The sequence below is a fragment of the Geospiza fortis genome, unplaced genomic scaffold (assembly GCF_000277835.1).
Source record: "Geospiza fortis unplaced genomic scaffold, GeoFor_1.0 scaffold186, whole genome shotgun sequence".
Lineage (NCBI taxonomy): Eukaryota > Metazoa > Chordata > Aves > Passeriformes > Thraupidae > Geospiza > Geospiza fortis.
Window position 1 is genome coordinate 6,374,007 of NW_005054331.1, and position 24,167 is coordinate 6,398,173.

Consider the following 24,167-nt stretch of genomic DNA (forward strand, 5'->3'; position numbering starts at 1 on the left):
GGCCTGGGGCACGGGCAGCGGCACCACGTCCTACAGCGAGAATGTGGGAGCCCTGGGCATCACCAAGGTGAGCCTCGCGGGAGGGTGGTGCCTCCCGGAGGGGATGTGTGCAGGGAGCTGTGCACATGGCTGTGTGCTGGACCTGGGGAGTGAGCTCAGGCCACCTCCCAAAAGTTTTATAACTTATATATTGTCGAAGTGTCGGGGGGTAGGACGGTCGGGACAGACGGAGACAAGAGATCTCTGAAGCCAGGTCGTGGAACCTGTGGTTTATTGCAAAGGGCCCGGGTGCAGAGCCCTGCTGGGAGCTGCCAGCCGCAGCTCGGAGCAGGCCCGAGAGCAGAGAGGGGTAGAGAGAGGGTGAGAGGGTAAGAGAGTAAGGGAGTAAAAAAGGTAAGAGTGTTAAAGGGTAAGAGAGTGAGGTTCTCATTACAATACAATAAATCTTCTTCCGTGTTGAATATTCTAATTCTCACTAACCAATCTAGTACCATATACACATCCTATAGCATTTACATACAGCCTATAAGAATCATTACATTACTATACTGTGTTACACTTTAAACCGTAAAAACTACTCTTTGGACCCCTTCTTCTAAGCTAGTATGGTCTGCTCTGACCCTTGGACCTGTCTGCAAGCAGAGGGTATTGTTTCATCAAAAGGGGATTACCTCCAGTCTGGCCATACCATTGTTTTCCAGTTGTTCAGTAACTAAGGTATCTCAAAGCTTGCTTTCATTTCAATCTTGCTTATAGTTTCTATATTCTCAAAATCTTTTGCCAGACAATCATATTTATAAGGCTTTCCTGTTTCATCTTCCCCAACAATATATAACTTAGAACAGGGGAAAATTGTGCCTTGGGACGTGTGTGACCAGCTCAGCAGCACTACGAATGACTTAACAGGTGGGCAGTGCTTCCCTTTCTCTGCCTCTGGCATGCATGGGGAATTAGTGCACTCACTCAGACACCTGGCCTAGGTAAGGCTGGAGAGACAATGCTACATCTGAGCTAAGCTGTACGGGCATGGAGAGGGAGAGGAGAGAAAGGGAAAGGGTAAATTTTTAATAGGGCTTCAAATTCCACAACTCTGTAGCCCAAGGATGGCAATCATGTGAAGGGTAGACTATTTCTTCAGGGTTAAAAAATGTGATTGCAAAGGTTTGTCTGTGAGTCCCTTGAGTATATTAATTGCACTTATCAGGGAAAGAAGTTTCCAGAGATAAGCTTGACAATCCCATCAAAGATTTTCACTAAGCTTTGCAGCCATAGGATAGGCTGACAGCCATCTAGCTGCTAACTGGACAACATTTTCAAATCATTGCCAAATAAGAAATGATAAGCCAGAAGAGTTGTGAGTCAGTAAATAAATCCTTACAGCTTCCATTCTATAATATTGCTTATTTCACTGGATTTTATAAACCTCACTGACAATAACCATTTTTCACACATGGCAGTGTTAGTGTTTGACTGAGGTGGCTGCCTCGAGCACCAAGGGCTGTCTGGATGTGTGCATGGAGTCCAGTTCAGCCTATCACCATGTGTGCATTGTCACTAGGAAGTCTGTGCATACTAACCATCTACCTGAGCCAGCTCTTCCTGATGTGCAGTTTGCTGCATGCATTGTATGTTTGGGATGCTGCCCAAATTCAGAATTACCAGGTTACAAGACATATATTCTCACAATGAAAGCTAAGTCCTCCAGGAGGACATGCCACCCTTGCTGATTCAGGAGAGGTATTTCCCTTGGATCTCGCCTCTGCTCACTCTGTCCACACTTGAAAGAGTTGAAAACAGTGTCATCTCAGTCAATTTAAATTAGTGTAAGCATCTCAGTCAATTTAAATCAGTGTAAACACTCTGGCTGGGACAGATGGGGGTGCTGAGAGCACAAGGCAGATTTAATTCCTTTTTTTACGTGGGAAACATGTTTTTCCATAACAAATGGAAACACGAGGGACTTGTTTCCTCTCTTAAACACAGATGTCCAGCACCACTGGAGAAGTCTTTGGAGATCTCAGATACATACAGGGCTGACAGATAAGGCAAGGAGAAGCTGCTAGAAGCTGCCAAAATGCAACATCTTACATGGTATCAGACACCAATATTTAAACTGCTTGATCAGGCCCAATATGCCAGTGTCCTCCAAGAAAAGGAGGATTTTAAAGAGAGGTAAAGGCCTGAGAGTCACCACATATTGTGGGGAACCCTGCAGTTACTTCAGCCTTAAGAAAGAGAACTGATTTTATCATTTTCCTGACATAATTGAAGCAAACACCAAACTAGTGGCTTTAGCAGAATATGGCCACAGTGCTATCACTGGATTAGGTGTTTTGCTTTTAAGGCCAACTCCATATACTTTGGTAATTCAACATTTTAGCAAATTAAGACTTTGAATCTTTGTTCTAATCCTGGAACAAATAGATCTGTTGACTTTTATTAATTAACATATAGATGGTAATAGTGTCCCAAGGTTTTAAGCCAGAGTATAAAAAGCAATGAAGCACCTGAAAGAAATGCATGATTTTATTTTGAAACTCCACACCAAGTCTTTTTTATTTATCTTTCACAATCAAGAAAGACTTAAAATATTTTAAATGGACACATTTAAGAAATACTTAAAAAGAGACACTATTAGTTACTGAGAATGTTTTTGTTGAAAGCATTCACAAAAAGCCTGTCCTGCAATTAGACATTCTTCAAATATTTGAAGGGAGGGATTAAAATATTTAATTGAATTATAAAATGTTTGCAGAGGATTACAGAGCTGCCCTGACACAAATATTGTAAGTTTAACATGATTCTTTGGCAGTCCAAGTTTTGGTGTAGGCAAGGCAAGTCTTGACTTGGAAGTTTAATGAATATTACTGCTTTCCTTTTCACTTTCTCTTTCAACCCTTTGTTTGGCAGATACTCTTTTTCTTTCCTATTCATATACTCTGACAGATCTGAATAAAGGGCATGGCTTGGTCCTTCATCCCATCTTTTTTGTAGTGCTTAACCAAGAAAAGGCCTATGGGAAAAAATGAGAAAAAAATGGTTTTGCTGAAGATAGATGGGTGATTAGAGATAGGGACAGAGCAAAAGACTTCCTCACTTCTCATTTCTTGACCATAGAAAGGATATATCAGATCCCAGAGCTTAGGATGGAGCAGCCAGCCGGCTCTGGTCTCTGAAATCTTGGTCTCCAGGGAATGGAGGGATCATTGTGGGATACCTCATTGAAAGCCACTTCTGGATGTCAATCCAAACCCTGACGGAAGGATTGTCCAGTGAACTGGCTGGGGGGTTGCAGTGACAGGCTTGTAGGTATGCCAAGATATTTCTAGGCTAAAGCAAGAACAAGTGGGTATTACTGTGCTCTTAATTAGTTTTTTTTTTATTTCAGTTTAATAGCAAACTGTTGAAGTTCTGTCAGTAGTAGGAGAGAGGATAACACTGAGTAAATAGGTGTGGTGCTTTCAGCGTGCCTTACGTGATAAATATCTGTGGTGCCCAAACACTGATGCTTCCCATTCAGTGTCAGCATCCCAGCTCACCAGCAGCTGTATCCAGACCTGTCCCTGAACGTGCCAAGCAGTGCTAGGGCCAGGGCTGCAGCACCTACCTGACAGGCTGGTTCTGGAGCCTGCCCGCTGGCCTTCCTCTGCCAGTCAGTGCATGACTGCCTCCTCTTCCTCTTGGCGCAGGTGGGGAGCCGAATGGTGATCATTGCTGGTGCCTGTGCCATGCTCCTGAGCGGCATCTTGGGGAAGATTGGGGCCATGCTGGCCAGCATTCCCATCCCTGTGATTGGAGGCATGTTCCTCGTGATGTTCGGAGTTATCACGGCAGTGGGCATTTCCAGTTTGCAGGTAACAGCTGTGTGAGCGCTGCTGCATCCCTGGTGAAGGGGACTTCATGTCATTGAAACAGAGAATCACAGAATAAGCTCAGTTGGAAGGGACCCATCAAGACCATTGAGTCCAACTGCTGGCCCTGAGCAGGACACCCCAAGAGTCACACCATGTGCCTGAGGGCATTGTTCAAACACTTCTTGAGCTCTGTCAGGCTGGTGCTGTGGCCACTTCCCTGGGGAGCCTGTTGTAGTGCCCAGTCACCCCCTGGGTGAAAAGCTTCTTTCTGCTGTCCAACCTAAACCTCCCCTGACTCAGCTTCATGCCATTTGCTGTCACAGGTAATGAGATATAAGAGATCAGTACTTGCCCCTCTGCTTCCCCTCATGTGGAAGTTGCAGACTGCAGTGAGGCCTCCCCTCAGTCTCCTCTTCTTCAGGCTGAACAGGCCAAGTGCCTTCAGCTACTCCTCATACAGCTTCCCCTCCAGACCCTTCACTATCCTTGTGGCCCTCCTTTGGACACTTACTCATAGTTTTATATCTTATATTGTGGTGCCCAAAACTGCACACAAAACCCTCAGTTTGAAGTCAGATTCTTACAGACTGTGTCAGCTATAACCACACTGCAGCAATGCAAACATTTATGTTGGCAATTCCTCAGGTAAAGATAAGGGGCTGTACCCTGAGGGGCTGAATCCCAGAGGGCTCCCTGGCATGGGCAGGGCTGGCTGGCACTGGGGACTGCAGGATCACAAATGCCCCAGCAGCACCAGGGCTGGGTCCATTCCTGATTCCAGTGTTTGCATCCCACCATGTCTCATGAACACAACAGTAATCCAGAGTTGTAATGTATGAAATTTCTCTGTGCAGTATACAGATATGAACTCCTCAAGGAACATCTTTATCTTCGGATTTTCTCTGTTTGCTGGCCTCACAATTCCCAACTGGGCAAGCAAAAATAGTGCTCTGCTGAAAACAGGTAAGAAGTGACATCAGAAGCATTTTCTGTAGCATGAAATGGAAGGAAAGGCTGACCAGAGAAATCTTCTAAAATAGTTTTTCCCTTATGAAATGCTGAAATCTGTGCTTTGACTGTTGCCTGTTTCTTTCTGTGAGGGCTATTTTTACCTTTTGCCCTGGATGCATAGCTCTGGTGCAGAAATCTCTGCTTTTGGTCAGTGACTGGATTCTCATGAATGAGGCTTTCTTATGTGCTCATACACAATAAAATGCTGTGGTTTCAAAATGCAAGAGCATACTCCTCTACTAAATTCCATCAAGTTCACTTTATTGAAAATTTCAGTTCTCCAGCAGCTGATCCTTCAGTGTGTCTTGTGTGACTGATGTCTTCATCACAAAGGCCAGAGTGTCCTCTCTTAAAGCATACATGGTGTGCTGGGTGGGCTGATTAAAGAGCTGGGCCCACAAACCACATGCTCTATAGATGTCCTGTCAGATGCTCAGTGCCACTGTTCATGGCCATCAGCCCTCAAGGGGAAACATCACATTTGATGAGCTTGCGGTGCTGAAATCCCATGCTAAATATACTCACATTTCTTTGGGAACTGAAGCTCGTGCTCTGTAGGGAGCTGATAGGTGTTATGTTGTGCACATGCTGAATGTGTTTGGAGCAGAAGGTGGCTTTTTCTCAGACAGTGCTGGGGTCTGCACTGTTAATAAGCTCTTAATGTATTTATGAGCCATCTCCTGTCCACTCTAGGTCTGTGAATAATCATGTAGAATAAAACTGTAGGTCTGAAACTGGCTGTGAGATCATTCTCCCTTCCACTCCAAATCTTACACTCCGCTTTGGATTTGCAAGTCTCATCCAAGCAAGCCTAGTCCAAGCAAGCATGCCGCTTGCAGCCTCTTGGCACCAGAAATGTTGCTGGTAAAACAGGTAAAATGCTCTTCCTACACCACGATCCAAAGCTTTTTTTTTTTTTTTTTTTTTTTTTGGCTAGGAATCATCCAGCTTGACCAAGTGATCCTGGTGCTTCTCACCACTGGCATGTTTGTGGGTGGATTTCTGGGCTTTATCCTGGATAACACCATTCCAGGTAGGATTTGCTGAAATGAGCTGCTAGTTTGTGCCTGTCCAAGGGTTTGTTCCCTGGTACTTTTTGTTTTCATGACTCCTGTTCTATGGATAGGAGTTGTGCTGGCAACCATGAAACACCATGTGACTGCACTTCTCCCAGAGAGCGGTGAGGAACAGGAGACATCACTGAAATGGTCTCTGGCTGGATAACAGCAGCTTATCAAAAATAAAATAATTTGTCAGGAAGAACTCAGGCTGAAGAAAAGGTTTATTTGGCAAACATCTTTCAGGGAACATGCCTGCCTAAAACCATATTGCTAGTTAAAAGGAGAGAGGAAAGCAGCTATAAGAAGTGGAAGGAGCCAACGTGTGCCAGTATGGGAGCTGCTAAAGCTGAAGCTGAGCTAAAGCCACAGCAGTGGAAAGCAGTAGGAAATGCTGGTGCTGGCCCTCACAGACAGCAAAGAGCCTTGGATTTTCATCTAGCATGGGGAAGGAGGGCATAAGCATAGGAGAGGAAACCCTCTTTTCTGCTGCAGGAAAAGAGCAGGAAGAAAGGACGCTCTGTTAACCAGATTCTGTTACTGTCTGTGGCTTCTCAGAAAGCCAGTCTCCTTTTGGCTCATTAATTTTCCTGCAGCCTTCAATCATCAGCTCCTCTGGGCAGAATTTACAGGTAGGATCACTCCCTTTCCCAAGAGGTTCTTTGCTGCCACAGCAGTTACAGGCACTTAGGAATTCCTTTGGCTAGGGTAAATACCTGTGACTGACTAGTAACTGCTAGCTAAATCTGCTCTGAAGTGTCTGTCTGGGCAGTTAACATCCAGCATTGCTTTCCCAGCACTGCATGAACCTTCCCTTTGAACAGTTCTTGGATCTCCTCTGGCAGGTGAAAACTTCTTGGTATATATGATTCCCATGGAAAGCATGGAGAAGGCTGCTTATCTGGAAGCTGTTGCAGGAAAAGGTTATTATCTGGAAGCTCATTAGTGAATACTTGTAGAGCTCTTTGGAGCTGGAAGGGTTTAAGTAGAAGGGATTTGTATTTTGTGCAGGGTCTGCTGGGATTTGAGCAGTGGGTGTGAGGCACACAAAGCAGCCCTGCTGTTTTAAACACAACAACCTCACTTTGCTCTTGCAGGAACACAGGAAGAGCGGGGACTCCTGGCATGGAAACAAAGCCACAAGGGAGGGATGGAGAGCTCTCAGCTCATTTCCAAGGTCTATGATCTTCCCTTTGGCATAGGCACCAGATACTGCAATGTCTCTTGGTTTCGCTATCTCCCTGCTTGCCCCAGAAAACTGTCTGGTGACAAGAGAATGGATGAACTGAAGGCTGCTAGGCAGAAAACCAGTGTTGAAGCAAGCTTAGAAAAAAACTCTGAGGTTGGTGCTGATACACCAATCGGTGCTGATACAAGGATATAAGCACCTCACCTGCAAGTGAACTCATCTTAGAAACAGAGGTCTGAAAGTATGTCTGCAGCCCTTATCATCTGAGCATGAGCTGGCAGCTGTTAGAGGGGGAAGCAGGAAAAGAATAATGTCTTCTTCCCAGCTCAGCTGACTGCACCACTGATGGCCTTGAGGAAGTAATTTTTTCCTTCTCTCTTCCTGCCTGCTCACTTGTAGGAAGAACCTGATCCCTCCTCGGGGAACACCAAAGCCCAAGAAATGCCTAGGAAAGGTTTTCTGTTTCCTTCTTGCACTGACCCTTGGGCACCCTAAGGGGCAGCTGTTCAGCTCAAGCAGAAGGGCTTCCTGTCCCCTGATGTGGCAGCTGAAGGAGCTTCCCTGACATGGGCCCTGTACCACTCTCAGGCATCCCTTGGGTTGGGGTTAATCCCCAGCACCTTAAAGCAACACCCACCTCTCACCTTGTGTTGTATACCTCATCCTGGCCAAGGGAAGGAGCAGGTGCCTCTAGCTCATGATTCATCTCATTCCAAATTCCCATCATTTAGCCAGTCAAATGAATGTTGTTGTAAGAGAGGCATCTAAAGTTAATGGGATGGATTGTCTTCTGAACATGTCTCTTCTGCCTCAGACCACAGAGGGACTTTAGAGACCTTAGTTAGGTTCTTGACCTAACAGAAAAAACCAGCCTTACTGAAATGTATCCCACCTTTGGAGTGTTGGGAGGAGTCTCAGGAGAACCAGTTTGCTGTAGGGCATCCAACCCTACAAAGATGAAGGAATCCTCCTCAAATATAATGGAGAAAGCACTTCTGCTCACAATCTTACACATCTCTATGCTGCTGCTGTGTCCTGTGTACCCTTGCTGTACCTGTTTGGTCTAGTGTGGTGATTGTGTGGTGAAAAGCACTTCTCTGGAAAACAGGTGCACAGGTTATTGCTCCTATTCCCTATTAGCTTCAACCTGTAGGGCCACATGCAATGTGATCACATGTGGTCCTGTGGTTCCTGGTGCTGTGTAATAAAATTGTTGCTGTAGCATAAACTTGTGTTTCCTTCATTGAGATGAATACTTGTTTTTTGTAAGTATAATAAATAATAACATATACACTGTAATGGTATTTTCTCAGGGTCGTTGCTGGAGCAAGGGGCAGGTGGTATTCAAAGAATCACTTGCAGGCCTGCACTCCTATGAACTATGATCATGCAAGAGGAGGGACCAAAATAATGTTCTTCATCTTCCCCTTAATGTCATTACAATGCTTCTAGCCTCAAAGCAATGCCAGCATGTCTAAATGAAGCACACTCGGAAGGCCAGGGAATGGCAAGGCTGCACCCTGGAGAACTCTGAAGAGCTCTCAAACCCAAACAGGACCCCTGCAACCCCACTTTCAAACACAGCAGCGGGGCAAACACAGCAGCGGGGCAAACATTCATCTGGGGATGCTACCACAACCTCAACTGCAGGGACAGAAAGGGCTCTGTAGTGTTTATTCTTCCCTTGTACTTCAGTACTCAGCTCCGCGTGTTTTTGCCTGAATGTATCACGCTTTTATGCACCAAAGCAATGCTGGGCCACAGTCCAGGCCTCTTGGACTCAGTCTAAAAGCTGGCTGCTGAAGTTGGACAGCTAGGCACACCAACTTCAGTTTAGGTTTTAAAATAAAACTTCCATCCTTTCTGTTTGTGATGGCTGGTAGCATGACCTCAACATAACCACTGTCAGAATACAGTTTGTTCAAGTCTGCAGAGAGCCTTTAATGATAACTCAGAGATGTGAAGGACTTTATTCAATTTCACAGCATTTTTAATTCCAAGACACTATCTGAGCAGCACTACTCATCCAAGAATTAGATGTGGAAGAAGAGCACAGGGCTGATCACTCAGCTTTACACACTTCACTAAAGTAAACCAAAATGTATTACTGTGCCTGCACTTTTTTGGGTGACTGGGGAGTGGGCGCTCACTGCTGCTGTCCTCATAATGAGACAGAAGAGCCTTATTCCACTCTCTGTGAGGAAATCCCTCTTTCCTTGTGAGCCCAAGATGAAAAATTGCACCAGAAGAATAATCACTGCCAGGAGGTGACTTTTGCAGGGTGCAGTTTGAGACCTGCATCCTGTGGGAGTGTGCAGACTGCCACTGATCTGGCCTCCCTGCTGCTCTTCCCACACCTTATGCTAGGCAAGGTCACTTAACTGTACATGCCTCTGTTTCTTTGTGAAGCAAGGCTAAACATTAAATAGCAATGGGTAAAAACATATATTAATAAATAGCTAAGACCCTTAAAACCTTTAAAAAGTATAAATTACTCAACTGATATATCAAGAATTACTAATGAGGGAAGGAGAAGTCAATGGTAACAAACCACTTCAACACAGTGTCTCCACACTCTGCTGAGAGAGGCAGCTCACTGAGAGAGGTGAGGCTTCTCCCATGCCTGGTGTACCTGGCAGGGCTTGGCAAAACATTGCTGGAGACACTGCTTAGAAATCGTCATCATCGAAGGTCTCCGTGCACCGCAGCATCACGGTCTCATGATCATAGTGAAGATCTTCTTCCTGAAAGCCCCCCCAAAGTCAAGCAGGATTAAAAACCACAGGAGTTCATTGAATTTCAAATCTACAGTGAGCTGGTCAAGAGCTGATGTATCAGAAAATGCAGCATGAGCCCTCCCCCCTCTCTGAACCAGCCACCAGCACTTGATGAGTTCCTGAGGTGCCTGATGAAGAAAGGCTAAAGTTTTCTGCCAATTTCCTTCTAAAATCACAGGGCTCCACCCTGTGTCTATTTACATCATCTAGACAGCTCTTACTGACTGTGGTAGCAAGTTTGTCACATAACAGGCTCTGAAGGTATGAGAGTTTCCTTGAGGCCTTAACTTCTACCAACTTCAGGCTTTGCTCCACTTTTAGCAACAGAAGGAAAGGGTCTTCTCTTTCACCAGTTTACAGAGAACAAGTGTCTCTTGAGAAATCAAAGTCTGGAAGATAAAAGTATTCATGCCTGCAGTCCATCTAGTCCACCTTATGCATTGATGCAAGACTCTTCAGTGAAATACTGCTTTTAAAAATAGGTGATGTTTGAAAATGTATAGCTTAAGAAGCACTAAATACCACTTGCTTGTCAAGTGACTCATCTAAAATCCATAATTTTAAAAGTGTGCCTTTGAAGACACAAAGGTGCTCAGTACTATTTAGAAAAAAACCCCACTGAGTTTCATTTAGGTAAAACCTTTGGATCTCAGTCTAAATTAACTCATTACTGCCTTTGCTGCTAAGCTTCTCTTATGATGTGACCTTAAGACAACAGCTCTTGAAAAATTACAAGATTGCTTAACTAATCTCATGCTCAGAAATATTTCTCTATCATATACTGCAGAAGCATGTTCCTGTTCTCATTTTGGTGTCCCTGCCCTTTTAAGCGTTCTCCCTTTCCTTGTCCAAATGATTTCCCCTCTCCTCTTGTATGAGTCTTTCTGAAGCTTTTTGTTGCAGTGGGGTGCAAGCCCTTGGCAGCCTTGAGAGCCAGGGCAGTGGCTCAAGAGGAGCTGTGCTCAGTAGCTGTGACCATCCACAGTCCAACAGCAGTAGCTGCAGTTTGTACCTGCACAGTTAACCAGAAATGACAGAACATGGCAGTGGCATGAATGACCAGCAATAAAATCCATCACCTCATCAGCTCTGCAGATGAAAGGAAAGGAGACCATGGGCTGCCTTTTGTATTTCAGTGGGGTCCCATCACATGCCTTACCTTGGTACTTACTGTACTTGCTACCCACCTCTGTATCTCCTACAAGGTGTGTGCACAGTGTACTGGGACTCTGCTTTATGCTTGAGATAATTTGTGCCAGCACTGCCCAAACTCCTGTGCTAGCATGGCACCAGCACAGGGAAGGGGAATGGTCTGCAGAGGTTCAGTCTGATAAGGTAAGCAGGACGGGTTCCTTTCCCTGTCAAGTCCAGCAGTCTCTGATGCTCTGAGCAGCCCAATTTCTGGGGGAAGGTGAGTAGCCTATACTGATCTCTCTGCTGCTGCCTGAGTTGGTGTGTTTCAAGCTAGCTGGAACATCTTCTATCCCTGCTCTGCAATCACTTTCATAACTGTCTCAATCTGTTTGCTTTGACATGGATCCGAATTTCTGCTCTCAAAATAAAAAATAGCTTGTCAGTCATATTTTCCTTTTTCTACTCTTTTGCCTCTTGGCAGCACTGTCTAGATGTGTTGTTCTGCACTCTAAATCAAAACAGATTGTGACCTTCATATTATCTAGCCTGGGTGATTTCTGCTCAAATTCCCTTTTTATTGTCTTATCACAGATAACTAAAAGTTCCTGTGTAAAAGAACCCTTTGCAGCTTTTTATTTCCTTTTGGATCTACACAGTACAGCAAACTGCCAATTTGCAGTACTTTGGGCTCTCTTGCTGCTTATCTTCCCATCACTCCCAGTCTTATTTTAAATGTGCCTCTTTAAACCTTGAAAGAGACACTACCTGTTCCCATACCACCTCATCTGGGAGCTGTGAGATGGACTGGGGCTCACACATAACAAGGCAGCCCCAAGCAGAAGGACGAGATGAGACCATGCCAGGCATGACACTCCCAAAGAAATTTAAAACCAGAAAATGCCATATCTTGCCTAAAGCTTTTCTTTCTTTTCTAGGCCTGCTGAGTTCATAGTCATTTACTTAAACACAAGAAGAGCTCTGCTCTTACACAGAACATAGCTATTCACAGACCAAAAGGCTGTGGAGATCAGTGTCTGGTCTCTGACAACAGCCAGCAGGGGAAGTTTAGAAAAAAGTGCAAGAATTGGGCACACAGTGTGCTCTGTTTTACAATAAACACTTGTACATTATAGCAAACTGTGCTGTGAGGTCCTCCTGCTCTGGATATTGAATCTGGACCTTCAGATTTAGTAATTGCCCATGGATTGATGACCCTGGAGTCTAAATGTGGTAATTTTTACATGTAAATATTTTTAATATGTTGTTTGTTCATTTTATTTAGTGCTTTCTTGTTCTTCTAGTGTTAGACACAATAAGTAATCATTCTGTGTACTGCATCCACACCATGTACGAATAAAATGGTCTTGCAGTACCCCTCAGTCTTTTTTTTTGTAGAAAAGTCCTACTCTTAACAGTATTCAATGCCTTTTCCTGTGCTTGCTGCCATTCTCTGCACCTTCTCTAGTGATACCCTCTCCAGGATGGGGGAACCAAATGGCACACAGCAGTCTCTCTGTGACAGATTCAGACAGTGGTGCAACACCAGTTTCTGCTTTGCTTTCTGTCTCAACTACCCCTCATCACAAACCTTCTATTTTCCTTCAAAGGAGCATCTGCTCAGGTACCAAAGGCCAGGTGGGAACTGGGCAATAGAAACCAGCAAACCAATGGCTGCTGTGGAGGTACCACTGACTGAACCAAAACAAGCTCTGCCTGAGGGGTATATCCCTTTCAGTTCTCTACCCATGTGCAAGCTTTGAGCCACCTCCATGGCAGGGAGACAAGAAGGGGAGGAAGAACAATGGAAACACAAAGACTTCTGGCTCAGCAAACCTGCAACAGTAGGCTGAAGGTAAGGGGAAGCTCAGGAGCTTTTCATCAGCTCTTTCAAGAACATGGATATCCTGCTTTTAGGGCCTGCCACTGGAGGGCTCAGGGCAGGGAGCCTGGCTCCCAGACAAGCAGAAGGTGGTTCTACTGAGCTCAGAATGAAGCAGCTGGGGGTTGGTGGAGAGCTGGAAAGTGAGCTTTACCTGCTCAGAGGAGGTCACTCAAGCTTTTCCACAAGGAACTTTCATCATCATCATCATCATCATCATAATAATAATAATTTACAATTCCCCATGTCATTTGCCAATGAAAAATATTCAAAGTGCTCACTCACACTTAATCTCTTACAAAGGCAATCCTAGTGGCCTTTTGGAATGACACATCTAAAATGATGAACCCCAAGTTCTTTTTGGAATCATTCTGGACAACATGATCAGAAGCATTGAATACAAAAATCCCTTTCTGACATTGCTCCTGAAATACATTGCTCTGAAATACACTGCTCCTTCTATAAGCAATCCTTTGGCAAGGCTTACCTGGCAAAACTGTGTATTAGTGAAGAAGTGGTGTTTTAGGAAGTCAGTGACCTGCACATAGAGTCTCTGGTGATCCTCTGGATTTTCAGAAGTGCAGCTTGCAAATGCTGAACTGAAAATGGAATCAGATACTGTATTTAATTTTCTGTTCTGTTCTCCTTACTTTCTCTCCTCCATATTTTACTTATAAATAAAAAAGAATTCAAACTGTTTTCAAGGTGGTTCTGATAGTAAAGAAAATAGCCAAGCGAGACAGGGAGGAGTTGTGATGGATGCATTGATGAGATACTGTTTGCCCAGTGCAAGGCAGGTGTGGAAGAACAGAGAATAGAAATACAAGGAACTGGTGTCACAATAAGGAGATTTGCTGACACATTACAGCATAGTAACACTGTTTTGGGGAAAAGTAAATATCCATTTAAAACAGACAGCAACAATGGTTACTTGGGACTGTATTTGGTAGGGTTGTTCAGAGGAACATCTTTGACTTCTGTAAAGTTTTTGAGTGAATGCAGTAAGCTGTGATCATGAAATGACATGTTAGCTATAACTGGCAGGTGTGTTCTCAGGTAACTGTGGCACAAAGCTAAGCTTTTCATTCTAGACCTCACCTCTGTATTCCTCCTGGGATTTTACAAAGTTCTGCCATCACAGCTCTGTCCAGAATTACAAGGTGCAGAACAACAGGCAAGAAAGAGAAAACAATAAATGTTGACTATTGAAATATCAAACTGATTTGGGACCTAAAACAGACTTTAAAGATTATAGTAATACTTTGCAGTATTAAGGAATACTTAATCTTATTTTAAAAGCAAGTGGAAATTGTGACCTAATAAATGTTATTTAATAAATAAATATTTGTTAAGGTTTTTTATCCCTTCAAGTATATTGATAATCAGCCAAAACAACCTTATTTTAATTTATGCCCTGGAATCTGGAATGGTGGTGAAAGGAAGAGATTCACATTAAAGATCACTCTAAATGTTGAAAAATAAGTAGAAAATGGGATTAAACCCCCACAGATTAAAGACACTATTTGCAAAGAGAAACAATCTTAACAAAGACTAAGTAGCAAGAATACATAAAAAATGAATCATAATGTGATTTTCCTCTTGAGGAAAACAATGCTTTTCTTTCTTTGGTCTACTGGGAAAAATCAAAGGCAGTGCCAGCTTTGTATCTGACATGTTCTCTTCTAGGTCACTCATCTGAACTGAAGAGGAAAGAGATGTTATTATTTAAAAGGTCCTGTGTTTCTTTGGTGTTACTGTTCAGGTCAACCACACTTTAACCTGATCACCTCCATGTGACTGAATTAGGGTAAGACAAAGGAGAAAATGTTGAAAATTTATCATTTTTGTTTCATTACATGAGAGTATGGCTTGTGATTAGCTGATTTGTTAGGGAATGCCTCTTGGCCCTCACAGGCCTGGTAAGTGAGAGAGAAAAAGAAAACATTACAGGTATTGTAAATTGAAAACACAGAAAGCTGTGCAGAATGGCAAAGAAAATCAGAAAGACCTCAGTTATCCTGAAGTGATAGGGCTCTCAGGAAGTGATTCTTACTGATTCTGCTGTAAATGACCATTAGTTGTTCCACTTTTTCCCCTTAGAAGGAAGTATTATTGTGAGCACAGCTGCTGGAGGCTGCTATTCTGACCATTTATTCAGAAAGAGAGCTGTTGTCTTACTCCAAAGAGCACTTGCCATGGACTGCTGACAGTGGGCTATGATTGTACTGTGTCTGCCAAAAGGGGTGTTTGCAATTTACCTCTGGCTGGACAATCCCTGAGCCTTGCTTCTGTCAAGGAAACCAGCAGCAACATCAAATGCATCTTCAAACATCACCTAGCAGAGAAATCACTTCAGATGTCAGCATATCCAGTCACCTAAAAAGTTTTACCTAGGGCATAATTTTTAATAATGAAGTCTTTAAAAGCATGATATTCTTTCTTTACATTTAACAGGTATGGTTACAGCTAGAGTAAACCAAGAGATTTTGTGGAGGCAGGAATAATGTGGAATAACTGTACTTCATGGCTAGGAACACAAGGTCAGTCCACTCCCTTAAGCCTGTGCTTCAACCTCTAGGAATTATTCACATTACATCTTCAAAAAATCAGTAAAAACCATGAATTGTATCAGTGCTTTAGAGACTCGACTGTGGACTGCTGCTTATGGCTGGGGGGGTCCGCCGAACCATGAATTGTATCAGTGCTTTAGAGACTCGACTGTGGACTGCTGCTTATGGCTGGAGATCTCAGCTGTACCAGCCAGTCTCTCCAAAACTGACTCCAGTTAGACAAAGGAGTTTGGATGCTCCGTGTGCCAGACCACTGAAGTCATTAGTTCACTCTGCCATAATGCAGTTCACACACTCTCTGTGCCAGAAATACCATACAGGGAACATTCCCATGACATTTCCTAAGGCAATGAGCAGTATCAGTTGTGTCTTGTGACTCAAAAAGAACATGCCAATACCATTTACTTACATGCTAAAGGTAAACATCTGTCCCTTCCTTGCAGCTAATGAAATTACACATACCTCTTCGAGCAGCTAGTTACTTCAGCAGTCACTGCTCCAGGAACCATTGATAGAACTGGCTGTTATTCACTCAATCTCTTATTAATAAATGCTCTGGTCTACTCAGTCACTGACTTCTTGGCTCTGCAGAGGTGCATGGTACAGGCAGTCATTGGCCCTGTACCACTGGGACTGGTCTAAAAATACTTTCTCTTTGCTACCAAGTGCTTTGATGAAAAAACCCCACCCAACCCAAAACATAGCAGGCTTTGGCAAACTAGGTATCCCTTCTGGATTTAGATCATCTGTGCTCTTTGGAGAGTGTGAAGAGCACACTGTGTAACTGTGTAATTCTTGTTCTTGCTCCCTGTCCCTGGACCAAGGTAGGGGCAAATTGAACTGTTACTTAGCACAGAAACTCCACAAGTCAATGGAGACCAGCAGTATCACTGCCACTCCACTTCTGTAGCTCACTAGGTATCTCACCAAGAGAAAATCTGGTGCAGGCATTTACTTAAAGACTGCTTATTGTCTCCATGTATGCATTCAATGATCTTGAGAAAACGTAGCTACAACTACTGTATGTTTGCAACTCAAAGCTGCAGAGCCAATCAGCATCTGAAGGCTTGGAGTTTCAGAGGCAGACTATGAATGTTGCTGAGCACTTACTTCCTCTGGTGTGGAGACTGAGGAACCACTGGCTTCCTCACTGTTACCTCCGCTGTCCCTCACACTACCTTCAGTGCAAGCAGGCTCTGGGCAAGCAGCCTTGGGATCCATGAGGAAATCTCTCTGGCTACAGTACTGCAAGATGCTGTCCCTGCTCTCTTCAGAAAGCTCTTGCCAGAGATGGGAAATAGCTGTGGAGACCTCAGGAAGAGGCACCTCTCCAGTGCAAACAATTCCATGCTCTACCAGCAGGTCCACTGTGTGCTTATAAAAATACAGGTATCTGGAAGGAAAGGAAAGGGAGTATCTCTTAAGAGCAGGCTATAAGGCAGCCATCTACTGAAAATCAGCAGGACACCAGGGAGTAGCTGTGATCCATAACTACTTCAGACTCTGCCTCCCAGACTTCATACAATTACTGAATGGTGCCCAACACTGACAATTTCACCTGCAAAAGGCAGGCTCCAGCTTCAGCCTCAGCACGACTGCCTCACAACAGAAGCTCCAGGCAATGCAGGTTGTACAGGCAAACCTCATTCTGGAATTTAATACATTTTCAGTTACTTGCCTTTGCATCCTGAACCTTTTGCACTGCAAGTGACTTTTTGTACATTTACTGGTTTTGCACTGCACTTTAAAGCCCTGGCTGAGGCATCCTGTATCCTGATGCATTAGGTACTGTACATACAGACAGACAGACACTGCCCCAGGTCTGGATGCTCTGACTTATGCATGGGAGCTCCATTTCCTCCATTTAACATCTAAGGAAACACATCCCTAACAATGACTTTTATGCAGTCTGTAGTGAACCTAGTGGTGGAACACAGGGGTCATAATTTCAACGCAGTGACTAAATCTCAGAACAAGCCTGCTTCTTCTGTTAGCACTGTGTGGCACAGGATAATAATGTCTACTTTAGGAAGCAGCACTGAAGGTTATTTTACATTAATTAAATGCTTAGAGAGTCTCAGACGAAAATAAAAAGATCAAAGGAGTATAAACCAAGAGCTCTACAAACAGCAGTCATTGGTTCTATGTTTAGGCTCAAAATGATTCCTTGGAAGATGTCCCACATGAGCACATTTCCTGATTAACTGAACAGTATTGTATGAGAAAGTAACTCAAAATAAATAGTTCTTTTTTATTTGTAAATATTTTTTCCAGCAAATCAATATTGAAAATCTAATTTTGTAGGCAAACATAAACCTGTTTAAACCCAAGTTTCTACACTCTGGAGTATTTTCCACCACTGCTGGAGACAAAATACCGGGAGGGGAATAAGTGTTCTCATGTAAGGTATTGCACTCACTAAGGTTTCTGGATGTCCAGCTCCAAACAAAGGACCTGGAATTTCTCAAGCAGAAGAACATGAACCACCATTAGACTGCTCTGCTAAAGAAATTAAGCTTGAAGCACAAGTCAACTATTTCCTTCCCAGCTGGAAGGTGACAACCACATTTTGCACTGGACAAAGCACTGTGAAGTCCTACCAATGTATCTCCTGCTGCTGAACAGGGGAAAAAACTCAGTCAGCCAAAGCTCAAAGCATTTCTGATGCTTCCCAAATAATGTGATTAAATGATCACCAAAAGACTGTTGCTTTCTTTGCTGAAGAGTCCTTGTCATTTTATGCCTGCTATAAAAGGTCATTTTTTTACAAGAATTAGCTACAAACCAAGTGCAATCTGCCCTAGGACTACAGGACAAGTGCCAGAGTCTGCACAGTACAGGCCCTGGTCTACCTGGTCAGTAAAGAACAGGAAAGTCAGGTGTCTATGGCTCTGTCCTGCAGTCTTTGATGAAGCAGATTTTTCTAATCCTGAAAATCTTGATTCAGCACATTTCAAGGTCTTCTAAACGATACCTTAACTACAGCCACCTCCAATTCTAACAGGAGCAAAAGCAGGAGCAGGAGTGGGAAGCTGGTGCCATCTGCTGGTCCACCTGCAGTCTCCTTTTGAGAAAAAACCCGGTGATCAAAGCGGTTTTTAGAAATACACAGCAGTTCAAAGCAAAAGAGAAGAAGGAACTGCAGAAGATTTTGGTTGTGGTGGTGATGCCATGGAACAGATGCCAGCTGCAGCTCTGGATTCTCCTGCACTGCATGCTGTTAACTGTGGAATGGTTAGGGTGAAATTCACTGCTTGATGGTGTAGGATAGATTGCACATGCAGCTGTTTCTCATGTCTTGGCAATCAAATAATAGTTTATCCTGTTGGAAATGCAGGATAAAACCTCTAAAGTACCTCCTAGTGTTGTCTGACAGGAAGGAGAAGAACATGGAGTATAATACTCGGTTTTAAGATATCACTAACCTTGGAAAAAACCAGTAATTTTACCATTATGACTTCCAAATAAATACATGGACAACTGACATGAGAATGGTAGTCTTTGACTTTTAGGTCCTGCATCAGGCATTTAGGAGCTTAAAGGGTTTACAGACTCACATCCACTAGCTCTAAGTGTAGCACACGAGTGTTTAGGTTCCTCCCTTCCCCAGTGTTGCAGACAATTTTGCATTGTTGCAGAATGCATTCTGGTACCTTCCAGACAACCACTACTCTGCAGCCCAGAGGCTGTGGACTGTAAGATCTTACTTGGTTGAATCCAGCCTTACCCTACTCTGATCCCACTAAAAAAAGTACTCCAAGCTGCCAGGACCTAAGGGTCTGCAACAAGTGTGCAAGCTCCTCCTAACAATGCCATTAGAGGAAGGATGAGCATCCCTGTGAGGAAAAGAATGTGCTTACCTCTGGTTCCTGCACCTCCCTGGAACGCATACAGCTAGACTCTTAGCAAATTCCTCTGGTGCAGCAATTCTTACCCTCCTGAAATCTAGCCCCACGGCAGAGATACAGTGGGAAAGTGTGGCAACACAGGGACTGACATACTTGAAAGAAATTTTCTTCTTTTTCTTAAGGGGTGAAAAATCCTCAGGGATTTACCAAGGCCTGAAAAGCTGGGGGCTGCTACAGCTCTAAGAGTCCATCCATGTGCAAGCTGCAGGGACTTAGGAAGTGATCAGCTTCATCACCAGCAGGGCCAAAGTTGCTGGCACAAGGCTTCTGTGAGGCAGACACAGGCTCCAGCAGGGCTGCATGAACGGCAGTGCCTGGATGCACAGAGATAACTGCAAACAAATGAAAAACCTGAAGGCAATGTAGGGTGCACCTACCGTTCAAATTCCACTAGATCTGGGGATAAAGTGTCTGAAAACTGGATCAATTCTGGCTTCTCATATTCTTCCAGTGTTTGTTTTTCACATTCTTGAAGCAAATACCAGATGGCAGAGTCACTTTCACTCATATCTTCTGAGGCTGATGTAGTGCTGGAAAGAACACAAGGGAAAAAAGCCACATTAATAACTTCTCAACTGGATTAATAATGCCCTCATCATGGTGACTCCAGAGCCTAGGGGCATTCCTCCCAAGCCAGCTTTTTCCTCCTTCTTTTGCTTTTAAGGCCATGAGACATCCTTGCCAGAGATCAGCTACATAGAAGGGAAAAAAATAGAAGCACTGACTGGAAATGAGACTCACAACATGCTTAGAATGTTTGTGCACTCCATGGGATTATAGCAGTCCAGGTGAAACCTCTTTGTCCTTTCCTCATGAGGAAAAACCTCTGCTTGGAAATACAGTAGCAATGACAAGGAGTTTCAGAGATGCTGGGATGGGAGCAAGTGCAAAATATTATCATCTTTTCTTGAGTAGTACAAGCCCTTACCTCTGACTGCCAAATTGCCTCCTGACATACTCCTCCCTGACTTCCTCCAAGCTGGATGGGCTCCCATCCTCCAGACTGCAGCTGGCTGTTGTCAGCAGAAAGGTCACTGTCACATCAATGGCACTTCTGGCTTCTCTCTCACCCTCAGCCCCCAACCAAGCAGAACACTGTCAACAACTGGTTCTTCACAAGCCAGAGCTTTTCATTAGGCAAAAATGATGTGAAAGAAGAAACATCTGTCTCTCCTACAACATAACTAGCACTACTTGGAGTTTATGAACACTGAGGAACTTAGAATCAATGCCTTCTTCCTAACATTGATTTTAGAGAACTGATGGTGGAAACAAGCTGCAAATCAAACTCAGGGGCACACACTAGTCAATACAGAATTTTTTGATTACCTTATAATGAACAAATTGCATGTGAAAAACCCTGACATCCAGCCTGTGATTCACAAGCACTATGGATTTTACATATATGCAAGTACAAACAAGGGGAAGCTTGCCGCAAACTCCCCTCAACCAGCCCCCCTGCTTGTTATCCTTTCAATTTTGCTCTGTCAAATTATTCTTTCTACCTGTGACTCACTTTTATGGGTTATCCAATGATGTGGGTTCAGATGAGGTTGTTCATTTTAAGCACTAAGACTTCTAATTGATTCAAATTACTGGAGGTGCAAGTCACATGAATAGGTTTTTTTCTAGCTGACAGGAATTTGGACACTTGAAGGGACAAAAAAACAAGTCCAAAGCCTCTATGCTATCAGCCCCTAGTTCTTCTTGCTGCTAGCAGAGGCAGTGGCCAGCAGCACTAAACAGAAGGCACGTTCTTGGGGGCATGAGAGCCCCCAGCAGGAGCCGCCACAAATGCAGACAGTACCTGCTGGCCAGTGTCACCAAGGTGCCACAGGCTGTAAGAGAGCAGGGCATGGGCATGGCCTGCCAAGCTGAAAGAAAAAACTGTAGCATCTCTCTTAACCATTTATATCAGAGTACACTCAGAGGCTTCCATTTCCTACCCTAGGAAATCCTTTTAGCTCACACCACAACGTGCTGTTGTGCAGTTTAAGCTCTGGAGGGCTGGGTGCTGGTGACAGCTGTGACTGGCACTGTGCCACACTGCTGTGACCAGGAGAAGCACACAGGGGGATTTCTGAGATAGATACAGTGCTCAGTGCATTGACAGACTTCTCACTGTCCCTTACTTATTGCTATGACTAAAGCCACAGCTGGCTGCAATGCTTTAATGCACAATTCCTGTGTACTTCTGTCTCTATTTAACAAATACACAAAAACCAAGTCCAGGCTTTTTGTCCAAGCAAATACTTGCATACAGTTACCTTTCATCTTCAGCAAAGAACACAAGGTTTGCTCCAGCTTCTGGATAGATGTCTTAGCCTTACGCAAAACCTGATACTAAACATAAGAAGAAAACAGAACTGATTGTTCTCTGCTCTAACTAGATTCATGTTTTAACATGCCTTTGTTGCTTTGCTTCTCCTTCATGTTTACCTTCAGTAATTTCCATGCTCTGTGAAAATATATTGTGAAAATAGTGTTGTTTCACTAGCTACCCTTATACATATGAAAAGGGGAAAGAATTAATAAAAGAGTAAACTTCAATAGGGAATATAAATATTTGGATATCTATTATGCAACACATACACCTAACACCCCATCACACAGACATTTGCTACATAACTCAGATCTTTTTCATCAGCAAATGGTCTTGTTTGGATCGTTCTCTTCTTGGAGCATGTCCAGAAATACCATGCTGTGAAGTCTTGTTGGATGCCTACCAACTTAAGGCATAAGATTTTACTGATGATTTCCCATGAGACTTTTGCTAGAAGTCTTTGCCATGTTCTACATTGCTGTAACCTGGATTACAGCAGCATAAAACACAGCAAAGGCTTCTCCTAGCAAAAGTCTGGATTAACAGGATTAACTTCAGCGCTGCACATCATTCCTCCATCATCTATACCAAGTACAACTGAAAACACATGGCCAGTGCATTAAAACATACACATCTCCAAAATATTTCAGGATTTTTGTGCATGGTGAGACCACCCATATCTACCTTGCAGAGCTTTCATGCTGGATATTTTAGCCAGGCACCAAGCACTAGGATTACAAGCAACCTTCTGTACTGAGACTTTTAAAGATATTAAACTTCCTTGGCTCCCAAGAGTCACACAAGGGGCACAAGACACTGTGAAAAAGCAATTTCATGAATTGGCATGTGAACACAGTCCCCTTAGACCAGGCAAAGGAAGTCGTTGTTTAGTCTTGGCTTTGGAGATCCTGCTGACTTCAGGTTAGCTTGAGTCTTGCTCAGAACATGGCAAACTGAACTCTTACCTCAACCTACATGAGGGCTAAGGGACTCAGCAGGCACAAGCCACATATAGTGGGATTTGACATATTCAGGGGACAATTCTTGTTCTAAACAATCATTACTCCCTCTGCTTTATGAACTGGAAAACTGAAGGTAACCAATGGAACTAAACAAATCAGTTGCAGAGTTGAGAAGATACTCCTGAGGTTTACTCCTCTGCCTTGAGCATGGTAATTTTAGTCTTTTCAGTAGTATTTTGAGTAAATTTCATCTTTAAAAACAATTTTGTCTAAATAGTTTCTTCCTTTAGTTGAGACCAAGAAACAGTACTGGTGTTTGCTTTTATTCCTGAACTTATTTTTCCACTGTCATGAAGACAAAGTGCACCTCATAAAGCTGAATGAAATATTCCTTTCTCTCTAACTCCTTCTGTCCCTAAACTCACTGCTCTGATTTCAGAACAAAATGCTGTGACATCAGCTTCATTGTGGGATCCCTTGGTTTGTTTCCAAAATACTATAAAAGAAAATGCAAAGCCATAAAAATGCTGCAAAAAGCCTGTAAGAAAAGTACAGATAAGGCACATGATAAACTCATGACCCAGCAACTACAAACTGGACAACTCGCTTAGGCTCAGTTGGCAGCTTTAGATAAAGAGATCCAGGAAAGGTGCATGCAGTGAAATTACACACATACTGGCACCCATAAAGACACAGTGATCATCCTCACAGACTGAGGCTAAGCCTGGCTCAGTGTGAACATGCTCATGTATGACAATGACGCAGAGAGAAAGAGTCACTGTTCGCACCTTTGAGGCACAGCTGTCTGACTGGGATAAAACTCTTCCCCGCAAGCTGCTGAAGAGTCTTGCCAGAGGAACCCAGTGGTGTGCCTGTGGCAAGTGCTGCTTTGCCATGCAGTGTTCTACCTCTTGCCGGTGTCTCAGGGGATTGAGACTCACTTTGGCATGTGTCTTCCTACAGTCTCCAGCTGTGCCTGTTGAAAGCTGCAATGCAACATTTATTTATACTGAATAAATATCTAAGTGAAGGGAAAGAAATCTTACAGCCTGCACAGTGGATAGACAAAAAGAAAAAAAATCAGGCTGACTGACAAGAGCTTATCTTTTCTGTAGAAAATAACAGAGTTTGAAATATTTCCTTTGCCTGAGAGATACCTGCCTGTTAAGTACTTACTAAAACCTAATTCACCACTAAGAATTAACAGCAACCCAGCTGAAGCCAGCCTCCCATCTCCTGCACCCTTCCCTACAAGGATTTATGTTTCGTTTCCATGGAAAATCCAGGGCTTGGCTTCACAAAGCACTAAGACTCCTCTGCTCCCACTGATGGTGCTAAATGACAGGCTTCTTTACAACATAGATTTTTTTTTTTCCCCAACAAACTGTGACACATTGTTGTGGGCAACGATACCAGACATACTCTTGCACGAGAGGGCCAGATCCAGGCCCAGCCGGGCCTGCCACAGTCTGAAGCGCCCGCCTGGAAAGCCCTTCCCGGCT

General features: G+C 43.7%; 2 protein-coding genes across 2 annotated transcripts in view; one reads left to right on the forward strand and one right to left on the reverse strand.

Moving 5' to 3' along the window:
* Positions 1-8,299, forward strand: part of LOC102035121 (solute carrier family 23 member 1-like) — a 20,892-nt gene extending 12,593 nt beyond the window's left edge. Inside the window, exons 8-12 of the mRNA XM_031057543.1 lie at positions 19-67; positions 3,690-3,854; positions 4,709-4,817; positions 5,803-5,898; positions 7,021-8,299. Of these exons, the coding sequence (XP_030913403.1) occupies positions 19-67; positions 3,690-3,854; positions 4,709-4,817; positions 5,803-5,898; positions 7,021-7,307 (706 nt within the window). The 3' untranslated portion in view covers positions 7,308-8,299. The remainder of the gene's footprint in view (positions 1-18; positions 68-3,689; positions 3,855-4,708; positions 4,818-5,802; positions 5,899-7,020) is intronic.
* A 1,451-nt stretch (positions 8,300-9,750) lies between these two features.
* STRA8 (stimulated by retinoic acid 8) lies at positions 9,751-23,573 on the reverse strand. Its single transcript, XM_005421671.2, has 8 exons — positions 23,454-23,573; positions 21,648-21,723; positions 20,309-20,393; positions 19,758-19,910; positions 16,583-16,865; positions 15,161-15,237; positions 13,390-13,501; positions 9,751-9,856 (listed from the first exon to the last, which is right to left on the reverse strand). Exons 1-8 carry the CDS (start codon positions 23,559-23,561, stop codon positions 9,782-9,784), a joined length of 969 nt encoding a protein of 322 aa, XP_005421728.2. The 5' UTR covers positions 23,562-23,573; the 3' UTR covers positions 9,751-9,781.
* Positions 23,574-24,167: the final 594 nt, after the last annotated feature.